Source organism: Diabrotica virgifera, chromosome 5, assembly GCF_917563875.1.
Source record: "Diabrotica virgifera virgifera chromosome 5, PGI_DIABVI_V3a".
Lineage (NCBI taxonomy): Eukaryota > Metazoa > Arthropoda > Insecta > Coleoptera > Chrysomelidae > Diabrotica > Diabrotica virgifera.
In genome coordinates, this window is record NC_065447.1 from 28,730,332 (window position 1) to 28,750,199 (window position 19,868).

Genomic DNA, 19,868 nt, shown 5'->3' on the forward strand with positions numbered 1-19,868 from the left:
GGCTGTGTGCTACCAGACAAAAATAGTCGTCTTTTTTATCTACGAACATTTAGCATTCCGTATATGAATTTCGCACCAAATAACATTCCATATGCTATACTTGTTTTATTTTTATTTAATAATACATTAACAAATATTTTAACTAACTTAATAAAAAGTCTTCTTTAACTGACTTAATTAAAAGTCGTGTTTTTTGGTCTACGAATATTTAACATTCCGCATAAGAATTTCGCATCAAATCACATTCCAAATACTATAATTGTTTTATTTTTATTTAATAATACAATAACAAGTATTTTATGGCTGTATAAAAATGACTTTAACTGACTAATAAAGAGTTATCTTTTCCGTCTACGAATATTTAACATTCCGTATATGAATTTCGCCCCGAATAACATTCCGTATATGCGTTTGGCACCTCGCCGCGTATTGGTTGAAATATGACCACGTGCCGCAAGGAACCAATAGAAAACTTGTGTAATTACGTAGGATGTAAAAGACGTGAGTAGCGATAAATACGTTTATTGATATAGACGAACACAAGGATATATTTCAATCTCGGGAGAACCGCCGAACACTGTAACTGATAAATGATACGCGATTAGCTGAAGACTGAATGAGAACTCTCTTTCTAGGCCCAAGAGCCTAGTTTTATAGAAGCTTAAATTGGGTCATAGGTGACGCTAGTCCCCCGTGATTTGTATATCTAATTAAGGTAAATAATTCTACTTTTGTCAGCAGTTTCGTGACATTTCCAAATTATATTGTTGATAATTGACCAATTTGTATCTAAACTAATTAATCTACGTGCGTGAATATAAAATAAATAAATTCGTGCGGTCTACTGGGTGATAAAATAATTCTGTTCAATATCGAATATGAATTCTGAATATTTATTATTGGACAAAACTCCTAGGTGCCAAATAAATATACGGAATGTTAAGATGCATACGGGGGTCGGCATAAGTCAGGCAACGCTCTCGAAAAATCAGCATAAGTCCGGCAACGCTCATAAGTCTGGCAACGATGTCGAAATAGATTAAAACGAAGCATGTTAGTACTTCAGACAGTTCAGAATTTGTGTCGGTGTCATGTGTGCAGGAGTACCTTAAGCCTTAATGTTCATTTTGGAGAATGGATAGGCAGATGAGGAAGCCTTGAGTGGCAGAGTGGCTCGCACTTGTGTGGTTCGCAGTGTCTGCTGCCTTTCATTATATGCCCAAGTTTTCTTTTTTTTTTATCATCTTAATGAATATAATGAAGTCACCTTTCGCCTTGGTCCATTCTGTTTAAACTTCTATGTTTGAAATGCGTTGAATCCACGATATTTTGAGCATTCTAGATATGACCACATCTCGAAACCACAAGTAACTTTGTCTTTAATGTATTTATGCAAAGTCCGTTATTGGAGCATTAGCCAGTAACTCGATCTATAATGAATTGAAGATCTTGGATACTTTTAGACATGATCTCCCTGCCATCTGCATATCTGATATTGTTAACAGTTTCTCCTCCATTTCGAACTCCACATTACCCTTCCAAGGTTCGTTAAATATTATTTCTAAGTAAACGTTAAACGGTTAAACAAAGTTGGGGATAACACGCAACCCTATCTGCCACTTCTTTGAATGCAAATTTTGTCTGTTTCTTTGCCGTCTACCAGAATAGAAGCTTCTTGATTCCAATATAGATGTTGTAAAAGTCTCAGATCTTTATCATTTATTCCAGTCATTTCTAGATATTCGAACAGTCTATCATATTGAACCCTATCAAACGCCTTCTCAAAATCTATAAGACAGACGTAAATTGGTTTCTGTACTTCCTATGACCGTTGAAGTAATGTTAGTATTGAATGATTTCTTCTCTGAAACCGGGGATTTTTGCAGTTACTCGAGCTCGTCAGATTATCACATGGGGAGAAACCTTGTACCCTGAAAATGTACCTCTACCATATATTGGCTCTTAACGCAGGGGAGTTCGTTAAGGGGGGACCGAAAAAAAAATCTATCCTTAGAAAAACTTAAAATTGTCAGATTAAGATAAGGTAAGTACATACATACAAAACAGTGTATATTTCAAAAATCTGACGATTTGACAAGAAAACACATGATTTTCACAAGAAAAAAGCGAATATTTCGCGAAATAAATGACAAATCGAAAAACTAAAAAATACGTGCTCAATATTTTGCAAAAATCTATCCATTGATACCAAACACGACTTCCCACGGAGAGCGGTGGGAGGTAAGTTTACAATTTTAAACACGAATCCCGCGATATTTCGCGAAATGAACATCAGATCGAAAACTGAAAAATACACTTACCTATTCAATATTTTTGAAAAATCTATCGAATGGCACCAAACACGACCCCCCACGGAGGTAGAGTGGGGGTTACTTCAAAATCTTAAATGGCAGCCCCCATTTTTATTGCAGATTTGAATTCCTTACGTAAAAATAAGTAACTTTTATTCGAGACATTTTTTCGAATTATGGATAGATGGCGCTATAATCTAAAAAAACGTTTGTTGGAAATGGAAAATTAAATTAAAAATGGAAAGTCCCCACTAAAATGGAAAACTCTACTTTTCTTTTTTTGGTTTTATTACCTACCCTTCACAACCCAATACATCACCATAACGCTCGAGTGATTGCACATTTAGCATACTTTGCTCTTCTACCACAAATGGCATTTCTCCATGACTAACAAAAACTATTTGAAGTAAAGCTGAGTAGGTATTTACAATTAAAAAATACCAGCAGTTCAAATAATAATGTAAACATTTGACGTAAATAGTAAATAAATACTTCTCAGTCAGTACACTAGTTTTACTAATTACATATGCACACTATTTGCGCTTAATTCAATTTGCACGAATCTTGTGATTGACTACTTGACATACACGTAGTTGAATGATGTAAAATATTGATTTACATCATTATATCTAAAGCATAACTAAGTATATGGATATCTTGTTTAATTCACGTAAAAAATCCTATCCAGTGGCTTAAAATAATTCTTTGTTTGTTTTTGTATATTTTCACCAGACTTGTTAAGCATCTGGAAAATATCGTTAAAAATTTTTTTTGAGATTTTCTAAAAAAATGCATACACTAACAAAAAGTACTTGATTATTTCATTTATAGAGATTCTGACCAATAGAAACCTACAAGAATAAAAATTACAACGATTATTTTTTAATGATTTTAATAACTTCCAATCATGTAGTAAGAGATTTCATCGCGTGTTTAATAGGGATTTTTATTCACAGTAATTTGTTTCGAGCTTCTGTCATATGTCGTATAATCCGTGTATATTAATATTACACACTACACACAGATTATACAACATATGACAGAAGCTCGAAACAAATGGCAATCGATGAAAAGCCCTATTCTGTCCAATCAGATTATTATCACAGTGGTAGTTTTCTACTGTACAAAATTACAGTGGCAATTTTTTTAAGTAGATTTTAATTTCAACCAGTTTCCTAGTTTTGACAACTGTCACATTTAAGAAAATATCCATAATAATCTTTTAGTTCTGCATCTAATGTCACGATGAGAGTGAACACAAATCGGCAAACTCAAGTTTACTTCGGTAAGATAGTAAGATTATTTCATGAATAAAACTGTATTTATTAATAAACTTAACTAATATTTTAAAATATATTCGTCTAAATATTTTCTAAACTGTGCTCTGTTCACTTTGACAAGTTGAAAAATGTGTGTCACATTAATTGGGAACAACGTCACTGAATGTTTGTATACAAAGACTTGAATCTTAATATGCATATGCAGGTCTTAAAAACTAACTTTACGAATATCAGACGATAGACAGGAAGAATAAATAAGAAAATAATGCTCCACTGTTTCTCAAACTTGTTGTCATTGGGAAATGGCCATTCGAGCCCTGCGGGCTCTCGTGTCTATTGCCAGACAGTTTTCGAAAAATTGTCGCGTTATTGTCAATATATTCTCACTCTCTTGTGATATTAATTGATATGAATGCCGATAATTTTTGATAATTTTCCGTCGTCAAGTATTTTACGTCAAATGCCCTTCGTCGCTACGCAAAAATACATTCAGTGACATTAATGACAATTTATGTTTTACAACTTGTCACAGATAACAACAAGAAACAGGTTTAGCAAATATTCAGGCGCAGATATCAATAAAATATTAGTTAAAATGATTTAAAAAGACAATTTTATTGATTAAATAATCTTACCGAATTACTCTCGAGCTCGAATTATCGATTTATTTGGCCCTCGTGACACTTTGACATAATTTCACTCCTCTTCGGATCGTGAAATTAAAACTGTCAAAGTGTCACTCGGGAAGCAAATCGATTTTAGAGCTCTCGTGCAATTACTACTGAAAATCAACGAATTCGAAAGTAACACCTTATTTTCCGTTATACACAGGACTATTAATTTTATTCATTTATCCTGGCCACTTATTTAAAATAAACATATTAGATTCGAATATTTGTCAAGAATGTGAGGTTAAAAGTGACTTGAACCACATATTTTTTGAATGCAAGAAGCATAAACACCTAGCCAATCACCTAATTAAAAGAATTATAGACCAGAACATCCCACTCCCTGTAAATATTCTCTATTCTGTCACTGATTAAAAAGAAAATTTTTGACTGTTATAGTATCTTTCTTGTCGGATAGTAAAATATTATTGTAATTAGTTATAGGTATATTAGTTATAATTATATTTGTAAAATATGTTTAAAAAAAAATTAGAAAAAAAAATGATTAAATTAAAAAAATCGACTACCTAAAATAATCTAATAACTAAAAAAATACAAAGATAAATATTAAAAAAGTTTAAAAAAAAATTAAAGAAAACAAATCACTAAGAGGATTTAAACCTCCGAGGGGTTGAACCGGGATGACATCTTATCGTAGTGACAAAAAAAGAATGTGTGTGTACTTTGTAGGCACGTAAGAAGTTATACTTCTATTATATGATTTCTTAAAAATAAATATACTTTAAACAGTTTGTTCTAATTTTTTTTTAAACATCAAACTAATTTTGTGCTTACCGCTTTCAAAAAAATAAAAAAAAAAGTATAGGATTGCACTGGATTTGAACTCAAGACTTTTCGATCTCTGGCCGAATTAGTCGAGGCATTGAAGCACAAAAAAGGCCTTACTGTCGATTTTTGGCGCAGTAAGACGGATTTTAATGCAGTTTGGTGCGTTGGATTCATGAGAATGTCAGGAAATTTTGTGAACTAATGTAATGAATAATGAATAAGAATTTCAAAAGTGTATTTTGAAATAGGAAATTATTATAAATTTGCAACTCGGTAAATAGTTGGGCAACATCCCGATTAATTATTTTAATTATTTTTAATCATTTTTAAGTCCATATAATAGTCTAAGATGTCAATAACCATTAATAATAAACAAAAAATTGTTCCTTATGGGGAATCGAACCAAGTACTAACATGTCCGTAACTAGATACACATACCGCTAGCCTACCCAGACACTTGCTAGACACGGGCGATATTAGGTATAAACAAAAACTAATAGGTAAGTAAACATTGTAAAGGAATTTACTACATACTTAAATGTATTATAAAATTAATATGTTCCTAAATTTTAGAAGAAACATTTGTAAATAGGTAAATTTATACAAAACATTCGAAAAATCGACACTTCAATCCTTCAATGCCTCGACTAAATGCTATACCAAATACGCTACGAGGACTGTGTCTGTATCGGTTCGGACGTACCTAATAATAATTCACGGTAACAAACAGACAAGGTGAATAAATATACAATAAAATGTTTTAATAATACTCATCTTACTCCTGAGGAAGACAAATCCAAAGACACAAAAATTATAATAAATATATTTACTAAAAACACTAGAATATTCTTTTCACACCTTTTCTTGCACTGATATATTTATACATAACTAGAAAGATTTTAGCAACTAAACGCCATACTGTCTGTGTGCGCATGCGCGCAGTATTATGAAATTTTACTCTCAATCGCGCCTAAAGAAGTATAACTTCAAAAAAACAAAACAAAAAACAAAACAAAAAAAAAATATACAAAAAATAATGCATTTATTTTAAATATTTACATTAATATTTTTATTTGTAAAATGTATACACTATGTGTTCTTGATAAACATTAAGTATAATATATTTATAATATTTATTAACATAGTATGTACATTAGATGTAATGACTAGGTAAAATAAGAAGTAAAATATTGTAATATTATTATAATAACCATGTTTCACTAATTGGCAATATCTTTAGATATTGAGACAAAATACTGAGACTGGCTGAATGACTAATAGTCCAAGCCAAAAAAAAATTATTCAGGAGTTTAGCTTACTTTGGAAGATTTTCTTAGTGTATATTTTAGATAAACTAACTACGTAGACTGTATAAATGAATCATTACGTTTTGAGAATGATAGAGATAGTTGTTAGATAGTAACTCAGCTATTGAATTTACCTCAAGCAAGAAACTTAAAAACTAACCAATAGAAATATAGTTTATTTTCATTGTTATCAAACATTGAGTTCAACTTAAAAATGAAGACTAAAAGTGCATTTACTGTACATCCTAATTACCGGTGTGGTGAAATATCAGATGTAGCTTCCAAAGAAAATGAAAAAGACTTTACAGTGATCAAAGGGAGTGAAATTAATCCGAGTGAAGGCGACGAAGAACAGCGGCCTGATTCTGGTGGTTTTCGTTCTTGTGTTTGTTTCATCGTTATACCAATTATATTGCTGGTGAATTCTGTAAGTGAGAATGTTTATAATTGTACAAGAAATATGCTAAATCGGTTAAAAACTGTACCATCTAGAAAAAAATAGTATTTTTATTTTTGTACGCTTTTACCTCTAGAATGTTTCGAAAAATAATAATCACTGTATTCGTTTGAAAAAGAAATAAAACTATTTTTGCCTATCGGATTTTTATTTCTACGTTTTTACTAATCAATATTCATAGCACAGGAAAATTAGCAAAAATACAGTGTTTTTTTATTAAACGCTTTTCTTTAGTTCAATCGTTTGGGTTAAATCTTTGGACGTTAATTTGACTGCCTTTTCTTCAATGCAAATGAATAAAAATTTGCAGACATATGCATTCGCGGGAACAATACACGAATAGTCAATAAAAAATTATGTTTATTAATTGTTTAAATAAAAAAAACGATTTTAATGGAAAACGCTTAAATTTTCTTGTTTTTTACAATGTAGAAACTTGAAACTTTTACGGATTGTAGCTAATGATATGAACTATACATAATTTCACTTTTTATGTTAATTGTTTACGTTAAGCTTCATAAATAAACAATAAAGTTTCAAATTTTGAACGCTCATATATTTGTTTAAATAAAAATCGGCGCTTATTCGTGTCAAATTTCAATACGATACGAAACAAAACTTCAACCAAAACTCGAATTCAAAAAATTCGTGTTTTTATCGTAGTCTTAGAAAAACCACCGGTAGAGACGTTTTGTGCTACAATTAACATTAGAATTCGTTTTGGCGTATTAAACGCTTTTCTTTAGTTCAATCGTTTGGGTTAAATCTTTGGACGTTAATTTGACTGCCTTTTCTTCAATGCAAATGAATAAAAATTTGCAGACATATGCATTCGCGGGAACAATACACGAATAGTCAATAATTTTTTTTTTATGTTTATTAATTGAGGCCCTTAGAACACAAGTAAGTAAGTGCTAAGTTTTGGGAAAACTTTGTTCAAAGTTCTAGACAAACTTAAAAAATTAGATAGGTACTACTTAACATGTTTTCAATGACATGTCATTTTTGATCATTTTATTGTTAGTTTATGTAGAAAGTTTGAAGTCACCATGTTTTCTATGTGTTTCGGAGTCAATTTTTGTATTTAACCCAATTTCCTAAAAATTGCACTTACACCTCTTGTGTCCTAAGGACCTCAATTATTTAAATAAAAAACGATTTTAATGGAAAATGCTTATATTCTCTTGTTTTTACAATGAAGAAACTTGAAACTTTTATAGACTGTAGCTAATTATATGAACTATACATAATTTCACTTTTTACGTTAATTGTTTACGTTATGCTTCATAAATAAACAATAAAGTTTCAAATTTTTTGCTGATTTCGACTACTTTTCATGTTTGTACATCATATGTTTTATACATATTTTAATAAACATGACGATATATTTTAATGTTTGAAAAGTGTAAGACTAAAAGGCAAAAATAAAAAAATATGAAAAAAAAATTTTTAAGAAACGCTTTTCTCTGGTTACGAGTGACTAAAATTAAAAATATTATAAAAAAATCAACTAAAAAAGCAAAAAATAAAAAAAATTGCAAAAATCTAACACATTCGTTAAAGAAAAGCGTGGGGCGAAAACCGTTTATTCGATAAAGACGCGCCACTCTTTTCTTTGACGAATATGTTAGATTTTTTCAATTTTATTAAGTTTTTGCTTTTTTAGTTGATTTTTTTATAATATTTTTAATTTTAGTCACTCGTAACCAGAAAAAAGCGTTTCTTAAATTTTTTTTTCGTATTTTTTTATTCACTGTAACTACCCTTTAAGTTATGCAAATTCATCCAACTTTTGGTCTTCTCCTCTTAGATAGTATTTAAAGGAGAAACACTTTGTCTTCTTCTCATATCGTTTTGTCCTCTCAGGAGTCGTATTGGGATTCTAATTTTTCCTTTACTCATTTTTTCCATGCATTTCTATTTTTGGCTTTCATCTTTAATTCTTCAATACCAACACTTTTCCGCTTATTCCTTCCTATTTAATCGATTTTGAGTATTCCTCTTCCAGTTTTCCTTCTACTTTCCAATTCTAATACTTGCCTTAATTCTGGTTTCATTCTATTAATATGTCCGAACCACGTTTGATTCTGTTTAATATACTCAGTAAGAGGTTTCCGCTTCATCGTTTGTCTGATTAGTCTGATATCTTCATTTCATATCCTGTTTCATTTTTTCCGCACATTTTTCTCAAATGTTTTCTCAAATGTTAAAAAATGTATAATATAATATAATTACAATCCTCAAAATAGTAGGAAACTTGCAATTCGAAAAAAAATTCTATAAATCACAACCTAAGAAACTATATATCAAAGAAAAAAAGTTGTTTTTGTCTTTCGTTTGGCCATAGGTAAATTATAGAAACGGTCTAATATCTTGAGAAATGCACTTCCAAATTATAAACACGACCCCCCGTTCCACACCCTGGAGGTGGGGTGGGGGGTAACTTTAAAATCTTAAATGGGAATCCTCGTTTTTTATAGCAATTTTGGATTCCTCATGAAAAAATGAGTAACATTTATTTGAAACATTTCTTAGAATTATTGTTGATAGATGGCGCTAATAAATCGTATTTTTCTTATTATAGCGCCATCTATCAAACAATTCTAAAAAATGTTTCAAACAAGTGTTACTTAGTTTTTAATGAGGAATCCAAATCAGCAATAAAAAATGGGGATTCCTATTTAAGATTTTAAAGTTACCCCCTACCACACCTACAGGGTCTTGTTCAGTGTTATTCGATATGTTTTTGAAAAATATTAAACACGTATTTTTTGGTTTTTCATTTGGAAGTGCATTTCTCCAGATATTTGACCGTTTCTATAATTTACTTATGGTATCACGCTAAATCGTTTTATCCGATTATGGCGCCATCTATCCACAATTCGGAAAAATTCAGCTTTTCGATCGGATCTTGACTTCGCGAAATATTCGACCGTTCCACTACTTTTGGGACACCCTGTATGTTAAATTATTATTTGTATCTTTTACATCTAGGTATATACACTCTGTTGGTAGATAACATGAGAGTAAGAGCTTGAATAGTTCATGTGATTTTCAAATACCTATTTTTATACATTAATTATTTATTTTAGGGTATGAACATAAAACTTTATTACTATGATTAATTTATTTTAATTTTATACTAAAAACAGTTCCAAAAAAATATTGTATACAGAAATATTATTCAATCGCTAATGTATATCTACCAAAATATACCAAAAGTTCCATTTTCTTTTTGTTCAAAATACACTGGATTTGTTAAAAAATACTATTAAGCAAAACAACAAATATTAAATACTTACATTAAAAGGATCTTTACGTTTTGTATATGAAGACTGGTAATCTAATAAATATTTTATTGGGGGTTTTAATGGTTGTTCTTTTAACAATGGTACTAAACAAAACTAGTATTTACTTTTATTTTCCATAGTAAACACACACACACAAATACAATCACAATTCAGAACTATCTCTTCAAAAATTGTATCAATCATCAGTATGAACAAAATGGTTTATATGTACTTTTATACGAGACAGGAGATAATTATGTCATTACAGCATATAACTTTGTGACGTCACAAGTGTTCGCGCGCTTTTTCGATCGTTTGAAATGATTTAAATATAAAAAAGATGTTAAATTTGTATTGCTAAGTTATTGTTAGTTTTTGAGGCGTGAAATTTTGAAAATCTTATTTTTAAACGAAACTAACATTATTATGTAATAAAACAAAAATATTCAAGTTCCCTATTAACAACAAACAATCACATATTCTGTTATTGCTCAAAATCCGTTACTGCTCAAAAATATACGCAAAAGCATATATCCACAAAGGGTTTTTTACTTTTTTGGTTAATCGTTTCCAAGCTCTCCAGTATCTCATTTCCTATTCATGCATCTAATTTCGGTCCAGAAAGTCCTTATACTCGCATACGCAATATGCAATCAGAATGCCATTTCAAATATTACGGCTCTCGTCATATCGTAGAGATGAAGGATAATATAGTTGATGATAGAGGAAAGCACTGTGCAATTCCAACTTTAATTCGTTCAGCTTTAGAAAACCTCCCCTTTCAACACCAGGGGCTGCCTTGGGCAGTGCAGTGTAATTAAATTTGAGTACACTATCTAAAGTAGTTGTGCACAACAACTATAATATGTATTACATTGTTTACTATTTGGTAATTAACCACAATTTCAGTGAGGTTGGATCAGATTCTAGTCTCTTGGATTTTTATTGTAATAATAGTCCAGATACAAAATAGTCTCGACAAAATAGCCCGTAAACAAAATAGCCCCGACAAAATAGATCGCACAAAAAATAGCCCCGGTCAAGACAGCCCCGGTGAAAACACCCCAATAAGTTTTACCTTTTAACGGAGTAGGTACCATTTATTTTAAATCACTAAAGTCCGGATTATAAGCATGACAGAAACGTCAAAATAAGCACTTATATAAGCAAAAAATGTCGCAAAAATAAGCAAAGTTTTTATGAAATAAGCAAGGTTAAAAAAACGTCTAAGTAAACATGGATATAATTATATAAATATGAATAAAGAACATTAACATTAAATTGCATTTATTTTTAATTATCGTATTATTAACAATAAATAAAAAATTACCAAAATGTTAAGCTATAATATAATAAACAAAATCTAAAAATAATAAATATATTAATATATTTTTTATTCATGGCTATTAGCATAAAAACAATTAACAATAATATGTTTTTCAAAATTTTCTTGTAAAAAGATATGTCTTCTATCTGTATACATAATATTATATTTATACGTAGAAACAGTTCTTTCAACAGCTGCAGATGTGATTGGTACGTATTTAAATTTAGACAAATAATGTACCGGTACTATTTTACAACAATATAATAAATTTGGGCTGTCTGCAGGCAAATATTAGTTTATTACATGACAGGTATAACGATGGGTTCTTCCGTTTATCTCCTAGGCCTAAGGGAATAAAATTCTTATGGTTTATTGAATTATTAGAGTTTTATAGCTCTGTATACTTTATAGAATTTTGCTTAAGACAGGAAGTAACATGAAATTTCACTATTATCAGAAGAAGTAAAATAAACATAGATAAGTAACATATCTTTAAAATAAGCATTTTGACTAAAAATCCTAATTATAAGCAAAAAAGCAAAAAAGCAAAAAAGCAAAAAAAAGAAAAATGCTTATAATCCGGTCTTTATAAATCACTATTCAAATGGGAAATAAGCCACAATTTAACTTAAAAAAAATATTTTATTATCGCTTCGACTTCGGACGTCGTTGTCAAAATACAAAATATTAATAAATTAACCAAAAATGTTGTTGCTTAGTAAAAAAATTCTTCTAATAATTTAATTTAATCTGACTCATTCCTATCGGCAATTCAGATTATGCATTTTACAGTAGAAGACTTTAAAATGATATTGCCAATATTTATGAGTTAAGTTCCTGGGACGACTTTATTGAAAGATAGTTCGTTCGATTACATGAAATCAACTTTAACCCGGCACCTGCCACGTGGCTTTGCAAGACGTCAACTGCCACGTGGGGTGCTCACAGCACCCCTTAAAAAATTTCTGTGATCTTCTTGTTTATGGACAGAATAATGTGTTGAGTAGCACAAGAATATAAAAAAACATGTTTTATTAACTTTTAGCTACTAATATAAATTATAAAAGTTAAAAAATGAAATTAAAAAGGTGTTATAAGCAAATTAGCAAGTACCAAGCCATAATAAATGAATTGAATTAAAATATCTAAAAAATTAAGATTTATTGAGTATAGAGTCTATATTAATAATTTAAATCAATTATTGCAATAAAAAATGTAAAATTGACCTGTTTATCAAAAACACAAAAAAAAATTTAAAACTTAAAGTGCCAGATGATGACACCCCAATTCGACTTTAGAGCTACAAGTTCAGAATGACACTAACCACTTCAAACCCAACAGATCTATGCTATACAATATTATAGAAAGCTACTATGACGCACAGCACGGTTACCAAATTTGAAATACGAAATATTTGATGAAAATGTGTTATGGGGTGCCGGTAGCACCCCACGTGGCAGGTGCCGGGTGAACTTAAGAATATCCGTCACAAAAAAATCATAGCATGTGATCCGTCTTTAAAAAGACAACCACGCGCAATGGTAACACTCAAATTGTCGTGTTAGTGATGCCATAGTAAATCACGAGGAAAAACCAGGAATTTTTTTCCTGGTTTCTCCTAACAGAAGACAGAGGGTTCGAGTTCTCTGAAAAGACCGTTTTTATTTAATGTAGTTAAGATAAACATCTGAATAAAGGATAATTACCATTTCAGAAAAAATTTATTTTTAAGGGATTATTTCATGATGAATTCTGAAGGGGGCTTTTTTGCCGGGACTATTTTGTCGGAGCTGTTTTGTGTGCGGGATATTATGTCGGGGCTGTTTTGTCGGAGCTTTTTCGACGGGGCTATTTTGACGGGGTACCGTTGGATACCATAGGTCGACACTGGTTTTAATATGGCTGTATATGTGTATCAGCAGTTAGTTCTCAAGAGATAGTTGAGATTTACGACCGATGATTCAGTACATTTCTCGGAATTTCAGTCCTAATTGTATTATTTTTGTGAAAATGTGCTTTTGCCAAGTTAATCTTCTATAAAGCTAGATTCCTAACTACTTGACACTATCGGGTTGTTGGGGGCTGTGTTTCGTTTCGTTCATGGTTACAGTTGGACATATTTAAAAATGTATAAACATTTTCAATTTCTTTGCAACACGAAAATGCAGCAGCTGCATAGTGCTCTGGTTAAATCGGAGAGTGCAGGAAGAGTATATACCGGTTTCGGAGGTCTTTCCCCCCTCATCAGTAGTCCCATATCCTCTTCTCTCCAATTTCCCCAGGCATCATACTTTGGGCCTTTTCGCAGTGGCGTAGCGTAGTGGGGGCGGCAGGGGCGGCCCGCCCCGGGCGGCACTTTTTAGGGGGCGGCAAAATTTAACAATAAATAATAAAAACATTTTGTAAATATTTGAACCATTTTATATTTTTATCGCAGCTACAAATTCGGGCCGATTGGAAGGAGCACGGAATTTTTCATTACTTATTTTGTGACGAATTCGGGGAATTCCTTTTCTTTGAATGATATTTTGTAGCGACTGGCAACAACGTCTATACTGACTTGTAGGAATTCCCCGTTTATGACTAACAATCAGCACAACTTTTTTCGGCACTTTAGAACGTTGCTATTCTTTTTTTTTTCCTCATCGACACATCGTTGGGAAGTTCTGATAACAGCTACAGGCAAAAGAAGGATTCAAGACACGCGGTGGAGTGCAAGAGGCGATGTCGTAATGGCATCATTACAAAGACATTCTCGTCACGTTGGAAAAACTGACAGAGGCAGGTGAAAGCTTAAACACTAGGACAGATGCAGGTGCTTTACTAGTTTCGATGCAGTCATTTTCCTTTCTTTGTTTTTTGGGCCTGTGGCAACCGGTGCTACATGAAGTGAATGATGCACAAAAATATTTACAAACAAGGGGACTTGACATAGGATTGTGCGCTCAGAAAGTAAATGCTTTGCAGATGATATTGACAGAGAAAAGAGAGGAATGGGCAAATTTCGATGTAGGTTATGCAAAAATATGTGTGAAGAACTTGGAATTTCCATAACACCTCGGAGGCCCATAACAAGAAAGCATATTTTTGATGACGGAACTAGAGGTGCTAACTCGTCTTGTGAAAATGAGTTATGACGAAAGCTGTTTTCTTCGTTAGATAAAGTTATTGTAGAAATTCGTGAGCGTTTTCAACAACTACAGAATTTAACGGATAGGTATGTTTGTCTAACAGCGGCTTATTAGATCTAGACAACACTGAATGTAGAAATTGTAGATTACGCATCTGACGAAATTGACGAGCAGGGTCTCAAGCTATAAAAACTTCGACTGCGGACTTTCGTTGCTGCTACAGGCGACGAAATTGATTAATGCAGACTTACTTGAATTATTTAAATTTATTGTTAAATCCAAGCTGGAAGATACTCTGCCCAGTATTTTAATAATACATATTCCGAATATTTTTCATAGTTGCAATAAGCAATGCCAGTTGTGAAGGAGTTTTTCAAAATTGAATTTATTAAAAATTATTTAAGATCGACAATTAGTACTCTAAGATTAACTAATTTGGCTATTTTGTCTATTGAGCAAGAGGTGTGTGATGCGATCAACATTAAAGGTGCAATAAAAGACTTTGCTCTTACAAAAAGTAGACCTAAGTATAAATTTTTAATTGAAGACGGAAGTTTTGTTTTTAATTCTAACAAAATACTCATACTACTTTTCAATAAAGATAAAAATATAACATTATGCTATCATTCTAGTTCTAACTAAAAATTGATTTTATTAATTTTGTCGATCGTCAAGGTGTACCTAATCTTAAGTGATAGGTACCTACCTAAGTTATATCAATGTAGGTATCTAATTGCTTAAAATAAAAGAATTTTTGTATTAAGGTGATACAGTAGCGATCAACAGGTAGCCAAAACGCGTTCCAAGATTGCAGCTGTAATTTAGGTAAACGCGGTAAAGGCTCGTTTTTTTAAGATTGTATTTAATTACAGAGTAATTTTCACATATTAATATACTTTTCAAATTGGGCTCTGTACCGTCATTCTTTATTATATTACGAATACGTGTGCCAAATATCTCGAAAAAATATTCAAAATTACAGCCGCAATCTTGGAACGCGTTTTCGCTACCTGTTAATCGCTACTGTTTCCTCTTAATAAACGTGATTTTAAAACTTAGATAAACTTTTTTATTTAAAATCCAACATGTATAATGCAAAATAATGATGACTGTTCTGGCCGAAAAGTTCTCTATAATTAATGTATGTAATGTATGTATAGTATACAATAAATTAAATACCTAAATAAGAGGGCGGCAAAATTGTCTTCCGCCCCGGGCGGCCGACACTCACGCTACGCCACTGCCTTTCCGTATTGCAAATAAAGAAATGTCACGGATGAACTAGAGCCATCTACCAAAAAAAAATACAGAAATCGGAGAGAAGAGGATATGGGACTACTGATGAGGGGGAAAAGACCTCCGAAACCGTTATAGACTCTTCCTGCACTCTCCGATTTAACCAGAGTATTATGCAGCTGCTGCATTTTCGTGTTGCAAAGAAATTGAAAATGTTTATACATTTTTTAATTCATTTACTCTTTTGTAGGAGTATTAAGGAATCTTTCTTGATAGAACTTTTACCACGCTGAGCAGATGAGTTGTGAATTATTTAAAATTCTCTCATCTTAATTTCCTCGGCATCCTGTAAGATTTATAAATTTTGAAAATCTCAGGAGGTGTAACCAAAGAAAGTATTCCATATGTTGTCAATCTGGTGGTATGGGAACCATATTTATTGTCGTTTTCTGTGCTACTTCGATTGATAACTTACTTTGTTGGACATATTTGTTTTTTCACGGTGAAAGTTACATGGGTGAATTTACTCTCATTCGCCTTTATCTTTCATTTTTTAAGCCATATTATTAGGGTCTTTTTGAAGGATTCTGGATGCTGTGATTGGATCATGGTGAGAGGCTAGTACAGCAGTGTCATCAACAAAGGTTGCACACGTTGTTTTATTACTTGTCGGTAGGTCAGCAGTGTAGATCAAGTACAAAATTGTTCCCAAAACACTTTCTTGTGGTGCTCCGATTTTTATTGGTCTTAGGCTTGTGTATTCCTTATCCTGCTTGACTGGGAAATGACGGTTGGAAATAGATCTTTTTAGGATTTGGTAAAAAGGATAGGGAAGGCTTTTCTTTAGCTTATGTAGGTTATAACCATCCCCTATATTGTTGAAAGCCTAACCAATATCAAGGAATGCAACAGAACAATACCTTTTATTTTCTAGATCACTTCTTATGTGTTTTACTAGTCTATATAGGGTGAGGCAGATAACTGGCCTATTAGAAATATCTCGAGAACTAAAGGCAACAGAATCATGAAAATTGGAATATAGGGGTTTTGAAGTATGATCTATTAAATAAAAATATTTTCATCTCCTTGCAACTTCCGGTTATACCGGAAGTTGCTTATAACTTCGTTTTTTTAAATGGGACACCCTATTTATTTTTACATTTTTTGGATTCTCTTCGATGTTTCCTTTCTTAAAATGTATGGTTTTGTAATATTGTACAGGGTGTTTTAAAAGATAATTACGTTTTTTTATTAATTTCGTAGCAACATTCACACCCTGTAGAATTGTAGTAGTTTGACATTTAAAACTCTACTTACGTTCAAATGATTTTGAATATGCTCTACTATTGTTAAGAATCATTAGTATAGCTAAATTTTTAATTTTAGTATACAGGGTTGGTCGAAACTCGGAATGAGTATTTTCTGAATTTTCTTAAATGGAACACCCTGTATTTTTGTATTGTAGTTAAATGATATTTTATAGTTCTTTTTATTTCTTAAGCATTCCCTATACGTAACTGCTTTAATTTGTGAGTTATTGGTGATTCAAGCTAAACATTAATTGCAACAAAAAATACGTAAAATTTTATTAGGTTGGCCGTAAAAATACTCAATCCCAATTAATTTTCAGAAATAAATACATATTAATCCAGACTGGTCCTTAAAATTACCAATAATGGTTTAGTTATCAAAATACCTACGTAGTTAAGATTGTTGGTGCGATTAACAATTAAGCACAAATTAAAGCAGTTAGGTATAGGGAATGCTTAAGAAATAAAAAAGTACCATAAAATATCATTTCATTACAATACTAAAATACAGGGTGTTCCATTTAAGAAAACTCAGAAAATACTCATTCCGAGTTTCGACCAACCCTGTATACTAAAATTAAAAAATTAGCTATACTAATGATTCTTAACAATAGTAGAGTATACATATTAAAAATCATTTGAACGTAAGTAGAGTTTTAGATGTCAAACTACTACAATTCTTTGCAACTTCCGGTATAACCGGAAGTTGCAAAGAGGTGAAAATATTTTCATTTAATAGATCATCCTTCAAAACCCCTTTATTCCAATTTTCATGATTCTGTTGCCTTTAGTTCTCGAGATATTTCTAATAGGGCCTTTATTTGCCTCACCCTGTATACTTGGCCTATTTTTCCGTGTTATGTTATGAATTATGAACCCAAACTAGTGTTGGAGTATTAGTTTTCTTTCTTCTATGTTTGGGGATAATTGTTTACGGGGAAGTTTTTCTAAGATTGTTCATAAAATCGGTAGCAGGCTTATTAATCTGTATGAAGTCACTTAAGTTTTATTTTCCGTGGCTTAAGTATGATAATAAATTGAGCAACTTTCCATTGTTTTAAAGGTAGTACCTTAACCTAAATATTGCATTAAATATTTGAGTAATCACTTTTAGACCTTTAAATGTTAGTTGTTGCAATACTTTACCGTTGATCAGGTCATACTCTGGAGCTTTTTTTGGATTAATTTCAGGGTGGATGATATTTTTAACTTCTTTTTACGTCGATCTGATAGGGGGATTCCAGGAAGTTATTTATTTCTTCCTCTGTATCTCTCCTTTGTATGTGCCTGATGCCTGGCTCCTGGTGCCTGGGAGACCATCGTCGTCATGATATTCATGTTCAGCGAACAACAAACCTCAGAGTATCTAGTAATATTGAACTCATTTTTATCAATCCTTTCCGAATTACAAATTTACCATTTTTCAACACTTTGAAATGCATTTCGTAAAATGCATTTTCCTTGTTCAATACTGCAATTTTCATTTAGTCATCATCACTTTAGTTCACAAAGTTTCCTAAGGCTTTTACGAATCGAATGCAACAAGTATTATCGAGAAGAATGCTGCCAACAAAACTAAAATATTTGTAATATAAAGTTTCCAGAATTTTGGCCACGTGTATGTATAATATAACTTATAGAGGGAAGTTCTCACTGGTTAATTCTAGGGGTCGACAAGACAAGAATTCCTGTCTTGATATTAACTTCTTGTCTTGTCTTGAGAAAAAATCAAGAAATTTTAAAAAATCTTGTCTTGACGTTTTCTTGGCATCTTAATCTTGTCTTGACTCAAGAAATTTCAAGATCTTGAAATTTCTAGATCGCCGGGGTATCACCGGTCCGGTGATACCCCGGTGAACTTTTTATTGCTTTGTGTGCTAATAAAATAAGCAGTTTGTATGTTTCGCACATATTCTAAACTTAGCTGTCCAGGATTTCATAACAGTTGGATGAGAGGATCAGATCGAAGTAGAAAATGATATAAATGAAACTGCTTTAGAAATCAACTCTCCTGTAAGTAAAATTAAATACCTTGTAAAAAAATCAAAAGCTCAGAACAAATGCAACTTTTAACTTAAATTAACAATGCTTGCGAGGCCACAAATTGTAAGATGACCATGCCAAATGTGATTTGGCATACCATAGATGTGTTTACAAGACGGCATTTGACTTTCGAGATGTTGACATGGGGTTTAAGTGTAAAAAATGCTTTAACTATATTTTGCAATAAAATCGAAAATTTAAATCATTGCAAGATGCTAGATAAAGAATGGGTTCTGATCAGTAAATTTTGTCAGTATCTGATAAACACTTTTTTCAATGATTGTTGGAGAAGACATGAAAATGTCTACCTGTCATTATCGAAAATGGCCCAGAATTTTCTCGGAACGCCAGCAACGTCTGTACTCTGTACCTGCGAAAAAGCTATTTCAAGAGCAGCTTTAACAATAATAAAGCCAAGAAATTGGCTAGACGTTGACTTCATAATAATTGTTATCTACCTCAATTCATTCCATTATTAGTCAAGGTATTTCAAGGTTTCTTGTTTTGTTGACAAGAAATCTTGGTATTGATATAAAATTTCTTGTCTCGTCTTGAAATCTAAACTTACTTCTTGTCTTGATCTTGTCTTGAAATCAAGACAAATCAAGACAAGATCTTGAAATTTTCAAGAACTTGGCAATCCCTAGTTAATTCTATACCTAGTCCAGAAAGCCACTGCGCATCCGATAGGAAAAATATTCTGATTCGGATTTTTTGC

General features: G+C 31.8%; 1 protein-coding gene across 1 annotated transcript in view; it reads left to right on the forward strand.

The window, feature by feature from the left end:
* Positions 1-6,570: 6,570 nt before the first annotated feature.
* Positions 6,571-19,868, forward strand: part of LOC126884960 (uncharacterized) — a 31,051-nt gene continuing 17,753 nt past the window's right edge. The window contains exon 1 of the mRNA XM_050651339.1: positions 6,571-6,787. Coding sequence (XP_050507296.1) covers positions 6,571-6,787 — 217 coding nt within the window. The remainder of the gene's footprint in view (positions 6,788-19,868) is intronic.